The sequence below is a fragment of the Ochotona princeps genome, chromosome 17, assembly GCF_030435755.1.
Source record: "Ochotona princeps isolate mOchPri1 chromosome 17, mOchPri1.hap1, whole genome shotgun sequence".
Taxonomy (NCBI): Eukaryota; Metazoa; Chordata; class Mammalia; order Lagomorpha; family Ochotonidae; genus Ochotona; species Ochotona princeps.
Genome location: NC_080848.1, coordinates 3,910,855 through 3,928,180, shown reverse-complemented (window position 1 = coordinate 3,928,180; position 17,326 = coordinate 3,910,855). Strand labels below are relative to the sequence as shown.

Here is a 17,326-nt window from a genome sequence, read left to right as displayed (position 1 = left end):
AAACTCAATTCTGGTCTCCCTTGGTGTGGCAGGGACCCAGTCCGTGCAGCCGTCCTGTGTCACCTCCACAAGGTCACACCAGCAGGAAGCCGAGGCCAGAGAGCATCCAAGTATCAAACCCAGGAACTCTGATATCTACCACAGTTGAGGAATTCTGATTTTTTTTAAGATCTATTGGTTTTTATTGGAAATTCAGATTTTACAGAAAGGAGAAAGATCCATCCGCCAATACACTCCCCAAGTGGTTGTAATGCCCAGAGTTGAGCCGATCCGAAGCCAGGAGCCCAGAGCCTCTTCCAGTCTCCCACGCAGGTGCAGGGTCCCAAGGCTTTGAACCATCCTCTACTGCTTTCCCAGGCCACAGCCAGGAAGCAGGGGTGCCAGGACACCTATATGGGATCCTGGCGCGTGCAAGCCACTAGGCTATTGCACTGGGCCCTAGATTTTTTTAAATCTTTTATAATTCCATAGACAGATTTCATTTTTCTGAAGATTTACTTACCCTGGAGGCATAGAGAGGGGTCAATCTTCCTTCTCTGCTAGTTTACTTCCCAAACGCCCCCAACAGCAAGAGCTGAGCCATTTGGCTGTCAGGAACACAAGTACTCCTCAAGTACAAGAGTCAGAAGCTGGGTGGGAAGTAGAGTAGCCAGGAACCCCAGGCAGCAGCTGCACCTGCTGTCCCACAGTACCCGAAGCATGCATGTGGTGATTTTACCTGATGCCGCCTGCTCCTCTTGGTAACTTTAACATATTTATTTTAGGACCATGCTAACTTCATTTACCGGAACTCAAGTTTTCCAGCTCCAGGACAATGAACACTCTTTCCAGAGAATCACCACTGCCCAACACTAAACTGCAGGTGTAAACACCTTTCATTTTAACTAGGCAGTTACAGGTCGAGAAGGTTTTATGACCGAAAACTGCCACAGCTGTTGCGAGTCTAATGTCTTAAAGTCTAATTAAGGGTGGAGATCTCATCTAATGATGGCTTCTTAGAAGCAGGGCCCAAGGGAGGTCTTTGGGGAAGGTTCCCACAGAGGCTTAGGGTGCCTTCAAGGTCTGCCTAGTTTTGCCTTCTCTGCTTCCCACCCCACGATGAGCCACACCGCCTCCGCACCTGGCATTAGTTCACATCCTCCACTGGACCCTGTAACCTCAATCTGCAGGCTGATGTAAATGCTTTTTTTCTTTTCTTTTCCAAAGAAACTCCTCTCGGGCTTTTTAAAGTAACCAAAAGCAGACACCAGTAACTCCTGCTTATCTTCACAGAGCAACAAGACCAAGGCCAACTGTCAGACTGTGACACAAAGCAGGGCATTTCTTTCAGGGAGCTCCACCCTCATCAACAAGTGTGGGATGGTGCCGACCTTGGCAGAATCATAAAAACCCAGGCCAGTAAAGCCCATGCTGGTGTTACAGGACAAGCCTATTTCAGTAATAGAGCAAAGGCCCCATGAACACAGCAGCTGAAGTCTCCATTTTGCAATTGCTTTATAACCATAAAGGGAAAACTCTAGTAGCACAACCTGTTAACCCTTTATTCTTCCCAAAGATAGGTCTAATTATCAGACAGGGAATAGAGGCCCCGAAGACAAGCCTAAAGAACACTGTTGATGCGCCGCACAGGCAGATGTCAGCCAGGTCTGAGCAGCACTGTCTAGACACTGACGCAGCGTGTCGATCTGGAACTTCCAGCTTCGACTACAGGCTGCGCACGGCCCTGTCTCCCACTGAATGTGCACTCTACCTTGCTCTTCAAGCGAGGACTTCACAGGTGTACAGAAAACTTGGATTAAGAGTTGTTGCTCAGCACCAGGGGCAGGTGGTGGAAGTTTACCTGCTTTGTTTTCTTCAGGGAGAAACCTGCTGTTCTCTGGGCCTCCATTTTATGTTATAATTGACACATTAAATCACTGGGTAGGATTTATAGTAACAAAGAAAAAAGCAATTGTGCAGGGAGAAGCTTGAGGGGAATCTCAAAGAGAAGACACCAGACACAGTATTTCAAAACGTGAGTATCATTTACTTTAAGCCACAGTCCCGCATTGTGAAGTACAACAGACACTGTAAGGACGAGACTTCCGCTTCATGGTCAAGCACCAGCATCATGCACACAGCATCAAGTGACTCAGTAAGAACAATGCCCCTGTGGGACCCAACCCGGGCGCAGGAAGACCCACTCGTGCACGGTCGCCTCCCTTGCTCACTCTCCCTTCTGCTGAGTTTGACTGTACATCCAGAGCCTTCTGCTGCAGGTGGCAGCGGACTTGGCCAGTAGTCAGCCAGTCCTGCTTAGCATCTGGCTTCCTTCTCAAGGTTAAAAAAATAAATAAAAAAGAAAGGCAGTTTCTTTGCTTGGCAGGCAGCAAGGCATGAGGTGCAGGCCTCGGTCTAGTTCCACATGGCACTGTGAGCAGCTTCTGGCCAAGGGCATTGGCAGGGTGGGGAGGCCAAGGAGAAGGCACAGCCCTGCGAGTGGTGTATGCCGGGAGCAGTGGGTGCCAAGGCTCATCAACCCCAGTAGAGTGTGTTGAAAACCTCAGTACAAAACACCCTCTAACACATTAGGAACCAACGTTTTGTTCTTTAAAACACGGCACTACGCGTCACAAAGCTTTCCCTCCAATCTACATCTACAAAACATTCATGCCACGGCCCAGAGACCCCAGGAGTCAGCAGAGAGACAGGATAGAGAGACAGAACTGTTCTTCCAGAAGGAAAAAAGAAACACGTTAAAAAAAGAAGAAAAAAAAAGGACAGCAATACATAAAGTGCTTCTTTTTAATGAAACAAATCCAAAAGATGTACAGTCAGGCTCAAGTTGTGCAGTTCACAAGCATAGAGAAAACAAACAAAATGACAGCGTGAGGGACGGTGGAGTTACCCCAAGACAAGGCTGGACTTGCCACCAGGGGGGTTTCTCCTGGATGGGGCCGGAGCCGGGGCCACAGGGCTGGGCACAGGCGCAGCGGGCACAGGTTTCTCTTCACTCTGTCCCAGGCTGACTTGCAAATCTGTGTCCACATTATCTAGGAAAACAAGAATGGAAATAACATCAATAGCTCTTTCTGGCTAGAATTATGAGTCCAATTTTTTGGCTGAAGGATGGTTTGAAATAGAACCAAGTGTATGACAACACTCACCAGCCATGTGGCCGCTACTACAACGAGGTAACTGCTGCTGGGGTTCTAGCCCAGGTCTGGGCATGTTCTTTTCAAAATCACACAAGCATATGGAGATGTGAACTGTGGGAATGCCACAGGAAAGCTACCGGTCGGACTGCCACCTCCCCACCCTGGGACCTGCTTTTCTATCCTGAGGGACACTGCTAGACCTAGTGTGGCCTTCTGGTCTGTTTCTTGCATGTGTCTATTTCTCGGTAGCCACAGAACATACTTAATACTGACCTGGTTGCATTTAACATAGGTATATTCAACTTCCTCTCATGTGGGGGGCTGGTGCTGTGCTTAGTTGTTTAAGACACCACTTGGATCCTACCATCCTATGTGGGCATGCGCACAACAGGTTCAAATGCTGCCTGCTCTACCAAACCAACTCCCTGCTAACGGCCTTGGGAAAAGCAGAGGACGATGGCTCTGCCACCCACGTAAGACTTGGATCAGGGGCAGAAAGCTCCAGGTGCCAGGCGCCAGGCTCCAGGCTCCTGCCTTAGGCTTCGCTCAGGCCCTGGGCACTGCAGCCATCTGAGAGCGAGCCAGCAGACGGAAGATCTCCCTCTCTCTGCCTTAGGCTTCGCTCAGCCCCTGGGCACTGCAGCTGTCTGGGAGCGAGCCAGCAGACGGAAGATCTCCCTCTCTCTGCCTTTCAAATAAATATTTTCAAAAACACTTTTCACTCTTTTTGCAAGTGACAAGTGCCCTTCACATAACTCAGCAGAAGAAGTTCAATTTACTGCCAGTTCAAAGCAGCAACAAAATCTCACACTCCGAAAACCCAAGACAAAGAAAACACACACCATGGTTTCAGGCGGAACAATGTATCTATGAGGTTGTTTCATTTCTGCTGCTGGGGGAGGCCTCATGATATGTAAGAGCCAACTGAATTTTCCATTCTTTGGATAGGGCATTTAAGAGCTGTTCTCCAGGACAGAATTACCTTGCAGCTCTAATACCATGTGTTCTTTTCCTAACAGGATCTTCAGATGAATTAAGCACATTCCTACCAATCTTTCATTTCCCTTACATTTTTTAGGAACTGTTCCTCCCACCACACACCTCTAATTTTAAGATTTACATATTTATCTGGAAAGCAGAATTGGAGAATAAGAGGTACAGACAGGGCCCGGCACGATAGTGTAGTGGTTAAAGTTCTCACCTTGGGCCTGACGCGATAGCATGGTGGTTAGGGTACTGGCCTTGCACGCGCCAGGATCCCTTATGGTCACCAGTTCTAATCCCAGCGGCGCCGCTTCCCATCCAGCTCCCTGCTGGTGGCCTGGGAAAGCAGTCAAGGACGGCCCAAAGCCTTGGGAACCTGCACCCAGATGGGAGACCCGGAAGAGATGGCTGGCTTCAGATTGATTCAGCTCCGGCTGTTGCGGTCACTTGGGGAGAGAATCATTGGATGGAAGATCTTCCTCTCTGTCTCTCCTCCTCTCTGTATATCTGACTTTGTAATAAAAATAAATAAATCTTAAAAAAAAAAAAAGGTACAGACAGAGAGATTTCCTACCCACTGGTTCATTTCCCCAAGTGGCCTCCTTCCCAGGGAGACGGACCTGAAGTGGAGCAGGCAGGACTTGAACTGGTGCTCACATGGACTGTTGGTACCATAGTCAGATGCTTAACCCACTGCTCCACAATGCTGGCACCTTCTTTTTCACAAATAGACAACGCACCAAAAAAAAAAAAAAAAAGAAAGAAAGAAGGGAAAACAAATGCCACAGGAGACTAAACAAACAGCAGCAAGCCATAATTTCTGTGTTTGTAACTTAGGTCAGAAGTGCTCAGGCCAAGAGGTGGGCTGGCTTTTTTACCAGCAGATGAGGCAAGTCCTGAAGTGACAGTGCACATACTCAATTTCGGGCTCCCAAAGCTGCTGACTTTCCTCTTCACATATAATAGGGTAACTGAACAAAGGAACAATATTGGAACAGAAAAAGATGATTCCCTATAAGAGCCAAAGAACCAGAACGAGGTGCCCGCCCAATGGCGGAGTAAGCCAAACTTCCACCTATGGCACAGACATCCCATACGGGCACCGCTTTGAGTACTTTGAGTTCCTATTGCTCCATTTCCCATCCAGCCCCCTGATTATGGCCTGGGAAAGCGGCAAAGGATGACAAGTGCTTGGGCCCCTGCACTGCCATGGGAGATCTGGAAGAAACTCCTGACTCCTGGCTCTGGATCAGCCCAGCTCCAGCCGCTGCAGCCTTTTTTGGGGCTGAATTAGCATATGGAAGATCTCTCTCTGCCTCTTTTTTCTTTGTAGCTCTACCTTTCAAATCTTAAAAACAAAGAATCAGAATCAGCTAACCACCTAACTGGCCTGAAGCCAGGGACGCCTTCTGCCTAAACTGTGGGCCTTCTAGACTATTTTTTTTAAAGAATTTATTTTTATTTGAAAGTCAGATGTACCGAGAGGAGGAGACAGAGAGGAAGATCTTCTGCCACTGATTCACTCCCCAAGTGGTTGTAACAGCCAGAGCTGAGCCAAACCCAAGCCAGGAGCCAGGAGCTTCTTCCGGGTCTCCCACACATATGGAGGTTATCAATGCTCTGGACTGTCCTCTGTAACTTTCCCAGGCCACAAGCAGGGAGCTGGATGGGAAGCAGGTCAGCCAGGATTAGAACCAGCGTCCATGTGGGATCCTGGTGCGTTCAAGGTGAGGATTTTAGGCGCTAGGCTACTGCACCAGGCCCGTAGAACTCTCTTAACAATTCCCCAAGGTGGCCACTCCCAAGTCTTCCCTTGGCTGTTCCTTGGTTATCCAAATGACCAAGGCCATTTCCCTTATGTTTTCCATCGAGCTGATCCGCACAGCCTGCCTGGATATGACCCCAACACACCGGGGCCGACCTTCACCTGGGACATACCGTGGTCACTGTGCCGCTTGTGATTTTATAACAAAGTCACAGCCACAAACAACTGACGACTCATCAGACAGGCAGGAACTATGCCATCAATCTGAAGAAATAACGGATTCGTTCATAATTTCATTGAAGCACTCCTATCTCAAGGTTCTCCAAATGTCTAACAGCCACTTGCCAAAATTACTGATTAAAGACCACGTGACTCTTGTCACAGGTCTGACTGTGGTAACAGAGAGGAAAAGCCTAACAGATTTACTTCCAGAAAAGTCTCTGCAAATGGCACCGATTCCATCCATAGTGAGCAGATCTTGGGACTGAGGCACTGGTCCTGCCTCAGGGAGCCCTCAGGTGGTGCTCAGGACGGCAGGGGGCTTCTCCTTAGCCCACAGGGCAGGACAGCAAGTTGGTTGTAAAACATTTCTGTTTCCTGATAAAGATGGCATCCTCAAATAAGTGAGTGGGAAAAGGTAGCAAGGAAACAGCTTTTCTCCTCTGGCCCTGTGGGCCTCGCCACTGCCGCGCTCCACCTAGCACTGCCCCCGAGTTTACGCCGTCAGCCCTGGCACTGCTAAGGGAGGGCCAATAAATACTTCAAAGGCCTAAAATAATTAAGTCAATGATTACCACTCATCTCTACCTTTAATTGGCAATGTGGCTAACTGAAAATTTACATCTGCCCCCTAAATCATCATTTATAAAATCACTGCCTGGCAACCAGTGTCTTGCTGAGTAAGCGCCTCAGTATAAAATCAAATGAACTTTGTAAATTGAGTGCTGTGAGCTGAGCTTGAAGTGCCAGGGCTGCTGATTTAAAAGTTCTCATTACGGGTAGGAGATCCTGCACTGGTTAGTGCCTGTGCTCGTAAGGGGCTCTCCAGCTCTCTTCCCGGCTACTCCACCGCCAGCACTCGTCCCACCACCACCAGAGGACAAGCGCGGCCACAGGTGCCCACCTGCAGGTTTCTCCCGTCCCACCAAAGGACAGCACTGTGGGGCGTGGCCAGCTTTCACTCCTCAGTTTCTTTTCCCCAGACATGATTTGAATCAAAATTCAGATCACTTCTAAAACCATCTGTTGAACAAAAAAACTCAATTTTCAGAAGTACTCACCATGAGTGTCACCTTCTCCCTGGAAAGGAAAAAAAAATTAGAAATTACTTCCTACTTTAATTTTGCTACACAAAATAAAGGCACAGTTCAGAGCAGCTAAGAATTATTCAAAACCAACATTTCATTTTGATGCAGTCACATGGGCTGGGACACACCGGCAAGAGCACGCAGTCAATGACTGTAACATCTGACACGTGCAAAAACCTTCAACATTTCCTCTGGTGAACGCACACGGTCAGCATTTCAGAGGATCCTTTATCAGAAGATGTCTCTTACTCTCTCAATCTCCCACGATGAAGGGTGACCCTCTGTGTGTCTCCTCCCACTGAGGTGCCTGGCCAGCAGGCCCCTGGGATCGATGCCAGCACAGGCACAGTGATGCCAGCACTGAGTCTCTGGGAGTCAAACACCTAGCCACACCTGCAAACAGCGACCAGCATCGCTGAGCCGAGAAATGCTACTTTTTACAGAAGAGACGCAGGAGCCTCACGCTCAGTGCTGCAGTTCACGCCAAACAGCGCCTATCAGCCCGCCTTCTGGCCGGGCTCTCTGGGTAGCAACCTTTCACCACCACGGGAAACGCCAGTGGCAGAACTGAAACTTGGTTTAAAAAAAGGGAGGGGGAAGCCCAATTTCTAAATCATTGCCGTGGCCCTGGCCACACCAACCTTCAGATCCAGCACGTCTCCCGAGCTGGCCTCCGAGTTCCTCCTCTGCAGCCCCGACGACTCCGCGTCCTCCCTGCCACTGCCCGACTTGGCACCTGAAAACCAAGACATTCTTTCATCAGGGAAACCCTGATGTTTTTGGTAAATGCAATGTTTTTCTGCTTCATGCTCCTAGTGCCCACAACGGCCAGGGCAGGGCCAGGCTAAAAGCCAGGGACCTGGCACCCTGCCTGGTTCTGACGTGTGTGTGCAGGGACCCAAGCACTTGGGCCGTCTGCTGACTCCCAGGCCCAGGAGCAGGCAGTGGGACTGTGAGCAGAGATGCCAGGACCCTCCTCCCTGACGGTGGCCCTCTGCCTTCCTCTCACATCATCTTCAATAACCTGCACTTCCTTTGTCATCGCAAATCCAGCCATGGCTGGCTGAAGTGGCACAATGAGCGCAGATTCATACCTGCTGACTTTGCCCAGGAAGGGGGATTTTCTTCAGGTGTTCCGAAGATGCTGGAGGCCATTTTGTTCTTCCTCACAGGCTGTTCTGCTGGTTCATCAAAGCCTAAGGAAAAATTGGATCCACCACCCGGAGGCCGCAAAACCCTAGAAATAATGGCACAACATCAACCTTAGATTGTAAGGGGGTTAGAAGCACACACTATTCTTTATTCTTAGGTGTTCACAACTGCATAAGACAAACACCCCGTCTCACATCAGCAACACGCCCTGTCCTCCACAAGTCCGCGGACTGCTGCCCAACAGCAGCAGCAGTGCGGGGAGCCGGGGTGGGAGCCACGCGCGGCCGACACTCGTGGCCCTCTGCGTGGAAGTGCAGAGCCTTCCTGCTCTACACTGCCCAACTTGCCTCACGCCGAGAAAGACTCCACTTAACTCCTCCTGGATGACAGGAGAGGATTAGTTTTCTATTTCTCCTGAAATCAATTTGAGTAATAAACATTTTTCTAGACAAATGTCGATTTTTCCAAGTTTCACAACAAACATAATTATTTGTAAATTCACCTCATTGTATCAGAAAAGTTGAAAAATCAGTATTTGAGGTGTAAACTGTCTTCCAAGTATCTCTTTACAGGCATTTTCTGTTTTATGTATTTATTTATTTATTGGACAGGCAGATTATACAGAAAGAAAATGAGGGAAAGATCATTCCACTGGTTCACTCCCCAAGTGGCTGCAAAGACCGGAGCTGCACCAATCCGACACCAGGAGCTTCTTCTAGGCCTCCTGTGCAGGGTCCCAAGGCTTTGGGCCGTCCTCCACTGCCCTCCCAGGCCACAAGCAGGGAGCTGGGAGGGAAGTGGAGCTGCCGGGATTAGAACTGGCACCAATATGGGATCATGGCGTGTTCAAGGCCAGGACTTTGGCTGCTAGACCACAGTGCCTGGCCCCCCACTTTCTAGTTTTGATACACAACAGTTTTACTACTGTTTCATTCTTTCATTTTAGATGCTCTCTACTTTTTGTTATTTCATTTGAAAGGAAACAAACAAAAAGAACCGCTTCCATCTGCTGTTTGTTCACTCCCCAAATGCTCCCAACAGTCAGATCTGGGACAGGCTGAACCCAGGATTCAGGAACTACATCCAGTAGTAGAGGATGGCCCAAAGCCTTGGACACTGCACCCATGTGGGAGACCAGGAAGTTGTTCCTGGCTCTTGCCTTTAAATCAGCTCAATTGCAGCCATTGTGGCCACTTGGGGAATAAACCAGCAGACAAAAAGATCTTTCTCTGTCTCTCCTCCTCTTTGTATACATATATGACTTTCCACTTAAAATAAATAAATCTTAAGAAGGGGGCCTGATGTGATAGCATAGCCTTGAACACGTCAGGATCCCATCTGGGAGCCGGTTCTATTCCCGGCAGCTCCACTTCCCGTCCAGCTCCCTGCTGCTGGCCTGGCTGTCGAGGACAGTCCAAAGCTTCACGACCCTGCACCCACATGGGAAATACGGAAGAACCTCCTGGCTTCGGATTCGCTCAGCTGCAGCTGTTGCGTCCGGCTTGGGGAGTGAACCACTGAATGGAAGATCTTCCTCTCTGTCTCTCCTCCTGTCTGTATATCTGCCCTATCAATAACAATAAATAAATCTTAAAATAAAAGAAGGAAGGGAGAGAGAGAAAGGAAAAGGAAAAAGAAATAAGAAAGAAAGAAAGGAAGGAAGAACAACTCAACACTTGGGGGCCTGGCACAATGGCTGAATCTTCACCTTACAAGAATTGGGATCCCTGGCCCAGCGTGCAAGCCTAGCAGCTACAATCCTCAGCTTGCTTGCCCCAGGATCCCATATGGGCACCGGTTCTAATTGCGGCAGCCTGCTAGTGGCCTGGGAGGGTAGTCAAGGATGGCACCAAAGCCTTGGGATCCTGCACCCTCACAGGAGCCTGGAAGAAGCTCCTGGATCCTGGTTTCAGTTCAGTGCAGCTCCGGCCATTGCAGCCATTTGGGGAGTGAATTAGAGGGCAGAAGATTTTCTTGTTTCTCTTCCTCTCTATATTTATGATTTTGCAATAAAAATAAATAAATCTTAAAAAAAGAGAGACACGGAGAGAAACCAACTGCTCCATTTCCCTGCCAGTCAATACACCCGGAGAAGCCCCAGCAGGTGCTCTAAGTATTTGGCCCCTGCACCCATGCAAGAGACCCAGAGGAAACTCCTGGCTTTGGCCTGGCCTTGTGGCCATCTGGGGAGATAGCCACCGGATGGAAACTGTGTCTGCTTCCCTCTTTCTATAACTCTGCAAATAAACCCTAACTTTTAAACAAAGTACAGCAGCCAGAACTTGGCCCATTGTAATATGGATTGTGGGCCTTGCAGGCAGCAGTTTAATGCACTGTACCACATATCAGGCACTGTATAAACTTTGTAAAAGACACCTTGATAACATGTTTCAAATGTTCAAACTTGCATTTTATCTGAGCCAGCATTTCCACCTCCAAAATTTTACAGATAACCAGACATATGTACCAGGATACTCCTATCAGGTATCCTATAGGAGAGGGCCAGACACAATGGCTCAATTGCTATAAATCCTCACCTTACAAGTGCCAGGATCCCATATGGGCATCAGTTCATGTCCCAGCTGCTCCACTTCCCATCCTGCTCCTTGCTTATGGCCTGGGAAAGCAGAGGAGGATGCCCAAAGTCTTGGGACCCTACATCCTCATGAGAGACCCAGAAAAAGCTCCTGGCCTGACATTAGCTCAGCTCCAGCCACTGTGGCCACTTCAGGAGTGACACAGCAGATGGAAGATCTTCCTGTCTCTGCTCTCTGTAAATCTGCCTTTCCAATAAAAAATAATCTCTGTACATTGGAAGTATCCTACCTGCCTGTTGGTAGGGGTCAGTTGTCAGCGTTCACAAACAGAAAGGTAGGCACAGTGGGTTGAGATTTGCCTTTACAAGTGGATGTGAGGTTACCCAAAGCACAAGAAATGAAAAAAGGAGGCCCGTATGTAGGAGGCCCATTCCATGTTTCGCAAATCCCTGCACAGAGATAGATCCCCTGAGCTGCGTGGCTTCGGGGAAGCTGCTGGCCCTCTCCAGGTGTGCGTTTTCTCCCTCGATCAGGATAAGGGCATTACCAAGGCATCCTGAACACTGTGCTAAGCTGGCAGTCTGGCCATAACTAGACATAAATGTCACCACACTGCAGAAAAGCCCCACTCTTCAGCTGCCCTGGGTGCCCCAGCCTCCGCACCATCACCCCTCCTGCACTAAATGCTAGCTGCCAGGCCCCATGTCTTTCGCTGGCTGGCTGCTTGGCCTGAAAGATGCCAACCTGACAGAGCAGATGCAGAGGGCAGCCCAAGACAGGCTGTGTCCACCAGCATTCCTGCCCCCTTCTCCAGCAGCAATCAGGTGACCGCACTGGCCCTCGGTCAGCCTGGCCTGATCTCCACCTGGGCGGGAGTCTTTACTGCTTCTTCCCTGCAGTCTGGAACAATCTCCACCCTTCCCTGGGTGCTGAAACAAAGTCCAGCCCCACCTAAGCCTCCAGGCCTCCAGGAAGAATTCCTAACCAGCCCCTGATGGTAATGGGCAACTCCCAAGACAGAAAGCAGCACAGGGAACCCAGCGCCCCCACCCTCAGAGCCTCAGCAGCCGGCACTTCCTGCAAGAGGCCAGTCTTTACAAGCATTCTCTTTCACATCACACAGTGGCAGCCACTGACCACATTAAAGCAGGTGAAAGGAGGGCTGATCAGTGCCTCAGGACACTGCCCAGGAGGCCTGCTTCCCACAGCCCGGGTCTGGGTGCCAGCACCCCCTGTTGCCACGCTCCAGGCTGGCTCACGCACGTGGACCACTGCCACTCCGTGAGAGGCCCAGAGACCCGCCTCCAGGTTTGAGCCTGTTCCCGCGCCATGGAAAGTGCGGGTGTTTGGTGAGTGAACCAACAAGCGAAAGATATTTGGGGGGCTGGAGTTGTAGAGTAGCAGGTAAATCCACCCACCTACAAAGACAACATTCCATCTTAAGCATGATTGGAGTTCGTCCGGCTAATGGCCCATGTGTTAGGGGCCCTGCCATTCACAGAAGGGACCCATAGGAGGGTGCTGACTTCTAGTTTGTGCCTGGCCCAGCTGCAGCCATTGTGACCATTTGCGGAATGAAAGATCTCTATCTGGGAATGTAAGATCTCGCTTTCTCCCTCCCTCTCTCCTTTATGCGTGTGTAACTCTGACTTTAAAGTAAACAAATAAATCTTAAAAAAAGGCGGCAACTGTTTCTGGGTCTCTCTGTCAACGATAAAAATAACATAAAAAAAAAGGGGGCGGGCCTAGCCTAGTAGCTAAATTTTTTTTTTTAATTTTTATTTTATTACAAAGTCAGATATACTGAGAGGAGGAGAGATAGAGAGGAAGTGGAGCTGCCGGGACTAGAACCAGCGGCCATATGGGATCAAGGCGAGGACCTTAGCCACTAGGCCACGCTGCCGAGCCCCAGTAGCTAAATTCTTTGCCTTGCATGCACAGGGAATCCATATGGGCACTGGTTTGTGTTCCGGCTGATCCATTTCCATCCAGCTCCCTGCCTGTGGTCTGGGAAAGCAGTAGAGGACGGCCCAAAGCCTTGGGAACCTGCACCCGCGTGGGAGACCTGGAAGAAGCTCCTGGCTTTGGATCAGTTCAGCTCCAGCTGTTGCAGTCACTTGGGGAGTGAATCATCAGACAGAAGATCTTCCTCTCTGTCTCTCCCCCTCTCTGTGTATCTATGTAATAAAAATAAATAAATCTTTAAAACAAAAAAAAAGAAATAATATTCTTTATTAATCCTGAATAACACTTTCTGATTTATTTTGGCCAGATGAGTCTTTGGAATTCTAGTGGCCTCAGAAATATTTTTGCTTTGGGGAGAAGTAGGGGGAAATAAAAAGGGAAACGATGGTAGGACACAGTCACCAGTGGAAAGCAAATCCAATGTCTGCCAAAGCCAACTTTTAAAGCTCTGTGTTCTTCTTGCAATAGCAGGTGACACCTACTCCAATGACGTCAGTGTTGGAGAGACCATTTGTAATAGTGAAACATCCCCAAACAAAGGACTGGATCCTAAGACAGCAAGTATTGCCATTTCACTGTTACGATCCTACTATGCTTTCTAAACTACACACACACACACACACACACACACACACACACACACACACACGATAACTACATCAGAATGACCTTTTTAAGATTAACAAAAACCCATCCATGCACTTTCAAGTAGCAGTTCCTCCTCTGGTTCCCTTTCTCACCCTAGAGTTCCCTCATGATCTGCGCACACCACTCCCTACCAAGCCAGGACAGTGCTGCTGGAGAGAGTTCAGGGCAATGAAGAGAGGTGAAAAAGAAAGGAAGCCAGGGAATGCCAGTGCCAGAACAGACAGGGAAACATGACAAAAGGGGAACCGTTGGTGCGCGTGTGCGCAGGCAGGCACACGCACACACACACACACACACACACACACACCAGCCTAAGGGGTCCTCTGCTCCGCCCAAGGGTGAAACACCACATTCCACACCATCATTCTGACCAGCTTGAGAAGTTGACCTGTCACCCAAAATGAGAAAACCAAGCTTTGATCTCTTCAGCTCTCCAGCTCAACAGACAGGGAGTGCCCAGTGTTTTCTTAGGTCTGAACCGACTCAAGTTCTTCCTTTCGTCCTCCCAGTAACCAGTAATTTAGGGGTTTGAGGGTTGTTTTTTTTAATCCTCCTATTCTTTCCTACATTGTAAAGCTGAAGAAACGAGTTGATACGGAATATTATTCCCAGAGTTTATTCCTCACCTTCTTCGCTGGGGCAAGCTTTGTGTCCCCAAGTTCTCTAATCCCTGGGAGACATTGCTATTTCACGCCTGTCTCCTAGCCCTACAAAATGGCTCCCTTTCTGCCGCTTGGCCAGGACCCCACGGCTAGATGCACAGACCACAGGCCTCCAGCACCTCAGAACAGAAGCCCAGACAAAGTGGCATGCTCTCGGCCCCTGAAGTTTGAGGACCATCTGGGAAGGCCTGTAACTCCCCTTCAGGAACTGGGCAATTGCCTGAGACAATGTGGACACCTTGCACAAGAACCCAAACGCTTACACCAAGGAAAGCATGGGCTTGGGAAAGGGTCCCAGCCCAAAAACCGTGCCCAATGGTCACTCCCCAAAACACTGCGGGGTGTGTGTGTCAAGGGAGCCCCTGACTTCACAGGTGGAAAAGCTACGGAAGAGACAATGGATGTGCCGGGCCCCGCCCAAGAACAGGAAACCTCCTCCCTGCAAGGGAGCCAGGGCCAGGGATGAACTCATCTGGCCCCCGTGAGGGGAGAAGTGGAGATGGGACGCACAGACCTATGTCAGGAGGTCTGGGCGCAGAAAACCCACTGGGACTGGCCCACGCCGCCTCCCGCCGGGAGGGGGGCGCACAGAGGGGAGGGGACGGGGTCTTTCCTTTGTTAGGAGAGTCAAGGCACCTCCAAGACGGGAATGATGGCAGAGTCCAGCCAGAGCGGGAATTAGGGGTTTTGAAATCCAGCCCCGCCCGAATATCAGTGCACCTGCCGGGCGGCCCGACTCGGGATTGAGGAGTGAGGGCACGGAGAAGGGGACAGCCTCGCAGGACCGAGGGATCCCACGGCAGGATCTGATCGCTGCGCCCAGACACCGAATCACCACTAGCCCCGGGTCCGAGGCAGGAGCGCGTGGTCCGGGGGAGGGACAATGGGCCCCCCCCCTCGCGGCACCCAGAGGCTCCAACGTACACCCGGGGCAGCCAGGACAGCCACCCCGGAACTGGGCCAGTCTCTTCCCCCGGGGGGGAGGGAAAGAACCCTCCCGCTCTTTCCTTTCAACGAAAACCCACCAGGCTGCGATGGGTGGCGGTCCCCGGCCTCCCCAGCCCCACGCTACGAGGAAAGGATGAATGGAGAGCAGCGGGAATCGGGGCGGGGCCGATCGCACAAAGGCGGCGCCGGCGGCCGGATCCCCTCCTGGCCGCCCGGGCGCTAGCGCGGCGCACCGAGCACGTTAGGACCAAGCACCGGCGCCCGGCCTGCGTGGCCGCCGGCTGTGGCTCTCCCGGCCTCCCGGCCCCGCAGCCCCGCGCGGCTCGCCGCCCCGTCGCCTCACCGGGAGCTATTCCTGCTGTTGGGGTCCACACCCTTGAAGGTGGTGGTGGTGGTCATGGCGCCGAGGAGCGAGGTAGGCTGCTGCGGGAGCACAACGCTGGAAGGGTCGGACCCGCAGGGCGCGGCGACGCTCCGGAGCCCACAGCTGGACACCGCGGTGAGAGGCTCCGCCACCGCCTGGCAGCTCGGCCACCGCCTTTATAGGGCCTCAGGCCCCGCCCCCACACCAAGGCTATTGGCTGATTCAAAAGGCTCTCTCCATTCCTATTGGTTTCCCGGCTTGCCAAGTACCGTACGGCGCCACGACGGGCTGCGGCGGCCACGGTTCCGCCTAAGCCCGCCCCCTTCCTGGACAGCCGCCCTCCCTTCCCCCACCCCGAGAGCGAACCTGCCGCGAGCTCCGATCAGCTCGTCGTCGCTTAAAAAAAGTTACCTGCCCGTGGCGGGGCTAGGGGAGAACCACCAAACCGTGGGCGGATTTGTCAATTACTATTATGCGTTTGCCTCTTCTGGCCATTCTTCAGAGATGGAAGTTACTAAGTCAACATTTACTTGTTGAGTACCTACTACGCGTTCGGTTAGAAACCTAACAGTCCCAAAGCAGTAGCACCGTGAACCATGAATCAGCAATTAAAAAGCACGCCAGGACAATTCCTCATAAAACGACTGTAACTTCCTCACGATTTCATGTCATGGGTGGTGCACGCACCAGACCAAAATGAGAATCGTTCTAAAGCCTGGGGCCTGTTCTAAAGCCGGTTCTTGCCCTGCTCATTTCCCTTAATCTTGGCAGCCAAGACCATTGGAGCAGCCTGGCTCGGCAGCTGTTTATAACCCTTAAGTCATGCCACCTGTCTGGGTAAATCTATCCCTGCAACAAATGCAGACACACTTGGAGGCTCTGGGGAATGACGCTTCGCGGCGAGACCCTAATAGCAAGTTCTGAGCAAATGTGGGTGGCTGACCCCGTCCCTGCCCCGCATGCTTCCTCAGGGCAGATGTCCTTCCTTGTGTCAGTATTTCCATAAAAACTGAACTGCATTCCACAGGGCTTGGTCCCCCCTCAAAGCGGCTGGAATTTGTATTCTGGACAGTGTTGGTTAACCGGCCTCTCCTGCACTTTTGGGAGAAGCCAGAGAAAACTGAACCACAACAGCCTGAGGCACAACGCTGGTCAGGGTTATTCTTCCCAGTTGTAAAGCCTGGGCTTTCCAAAACCTTAACAAAACACAGCAAGAACTTCTGGGCAGCATGCCCTCCTTAGAAATCATACAATCACCAGCCGGGATAGTGGAACACAGTGGTGGTGGTGACTGCCCCAGGCTCCCTTGGGAGCCTTTCTGAGATAATGGGACATCAGCAAGCAGCTGGTCTCCAAGGCTCAGAGGACAAGGTCAGGGTCACTTTAGGATCACCCTCTCTTGCACTCTTGAAAGGGGGGGCTCAGAATTAGACCCCTAGGGATCCTTCTGTCCCAAAGGTGACTTGCCTCATTTCCTCATCCCTTGTAGTATTGCAAGATGGCTTGGGGCAGCAAACACAGGACCAGACAAGAAACCAAACGGCTTCGGTTCTGATTTTGCCCTTGCCTTGAGCAAGACAGGGGAATGTCTTGTGTTTCCTTCCTGTGAAAGAGTTCACAACACCTCTTCTGGGCTGTGAGGGTTGAAATGAGACCGATGTCAGAATGTCTTACTCGCCAATGACTGCACCCTGGCTGTTTTACCAGATCCACCTCTAAGAGCTGAGTTCCTCCTGAGACCTTAAGAATGGTTTCCAGGGCTGGGGTCCAGTTGTAGATACTGCTAAGGGTAGGCATAAGATAAGAAGCCCTCCCAGGTTCCAAGGTCAGCTTCCTGCTATGCAAGCATTTGGAAAC

General features: G+C 50.9%; 1 protein-coding gene across 2 annotated transcripts; it reads right to left on the bottom strand.

The window, feature by feature from the left end:
* Window positions 1–2,766: 2,766 nt before the first annotated feature.
* JPT1 (Jupiter microtubule associated homolog 1) lies at window positions 2,767–15,665 on the bottom strand. 2 transcript variants are annotated; one of them, XM_004592920.3, is made up of 5 exons: window positions 15,449–15,665; window positions 8,288–8,430; window positions 7,835–7,929; window positions 7,167–7,185; window positions 2,767–3,032 (listed from the first exon to the last, which is right to left on the bottom strand). In XM_004592920.3, exons 1-5 carry the CDS (start codon window positions 15,502–15,504, stop codon window positions 2,884–2,886), a joined length of 462 nt encoding a protein of 153 aa, XP_004592977.1. In that variant the 5' UTR covers window positions 15,505–15,665; the 3' UTR covers window positions 2,767–2,883. The 2 variants fall into 2 exon arrangements, with proteins under 2 accessions (XP_004592977.1, XP_058531699.1); XM_058675716.1 differs by lacking the exon at window positions 15,449–15,665 and adding an exon at window positions 14,878–15,006.
* Window positions 15,666–17,326: the final 1,661 nt, after the last annotated feature.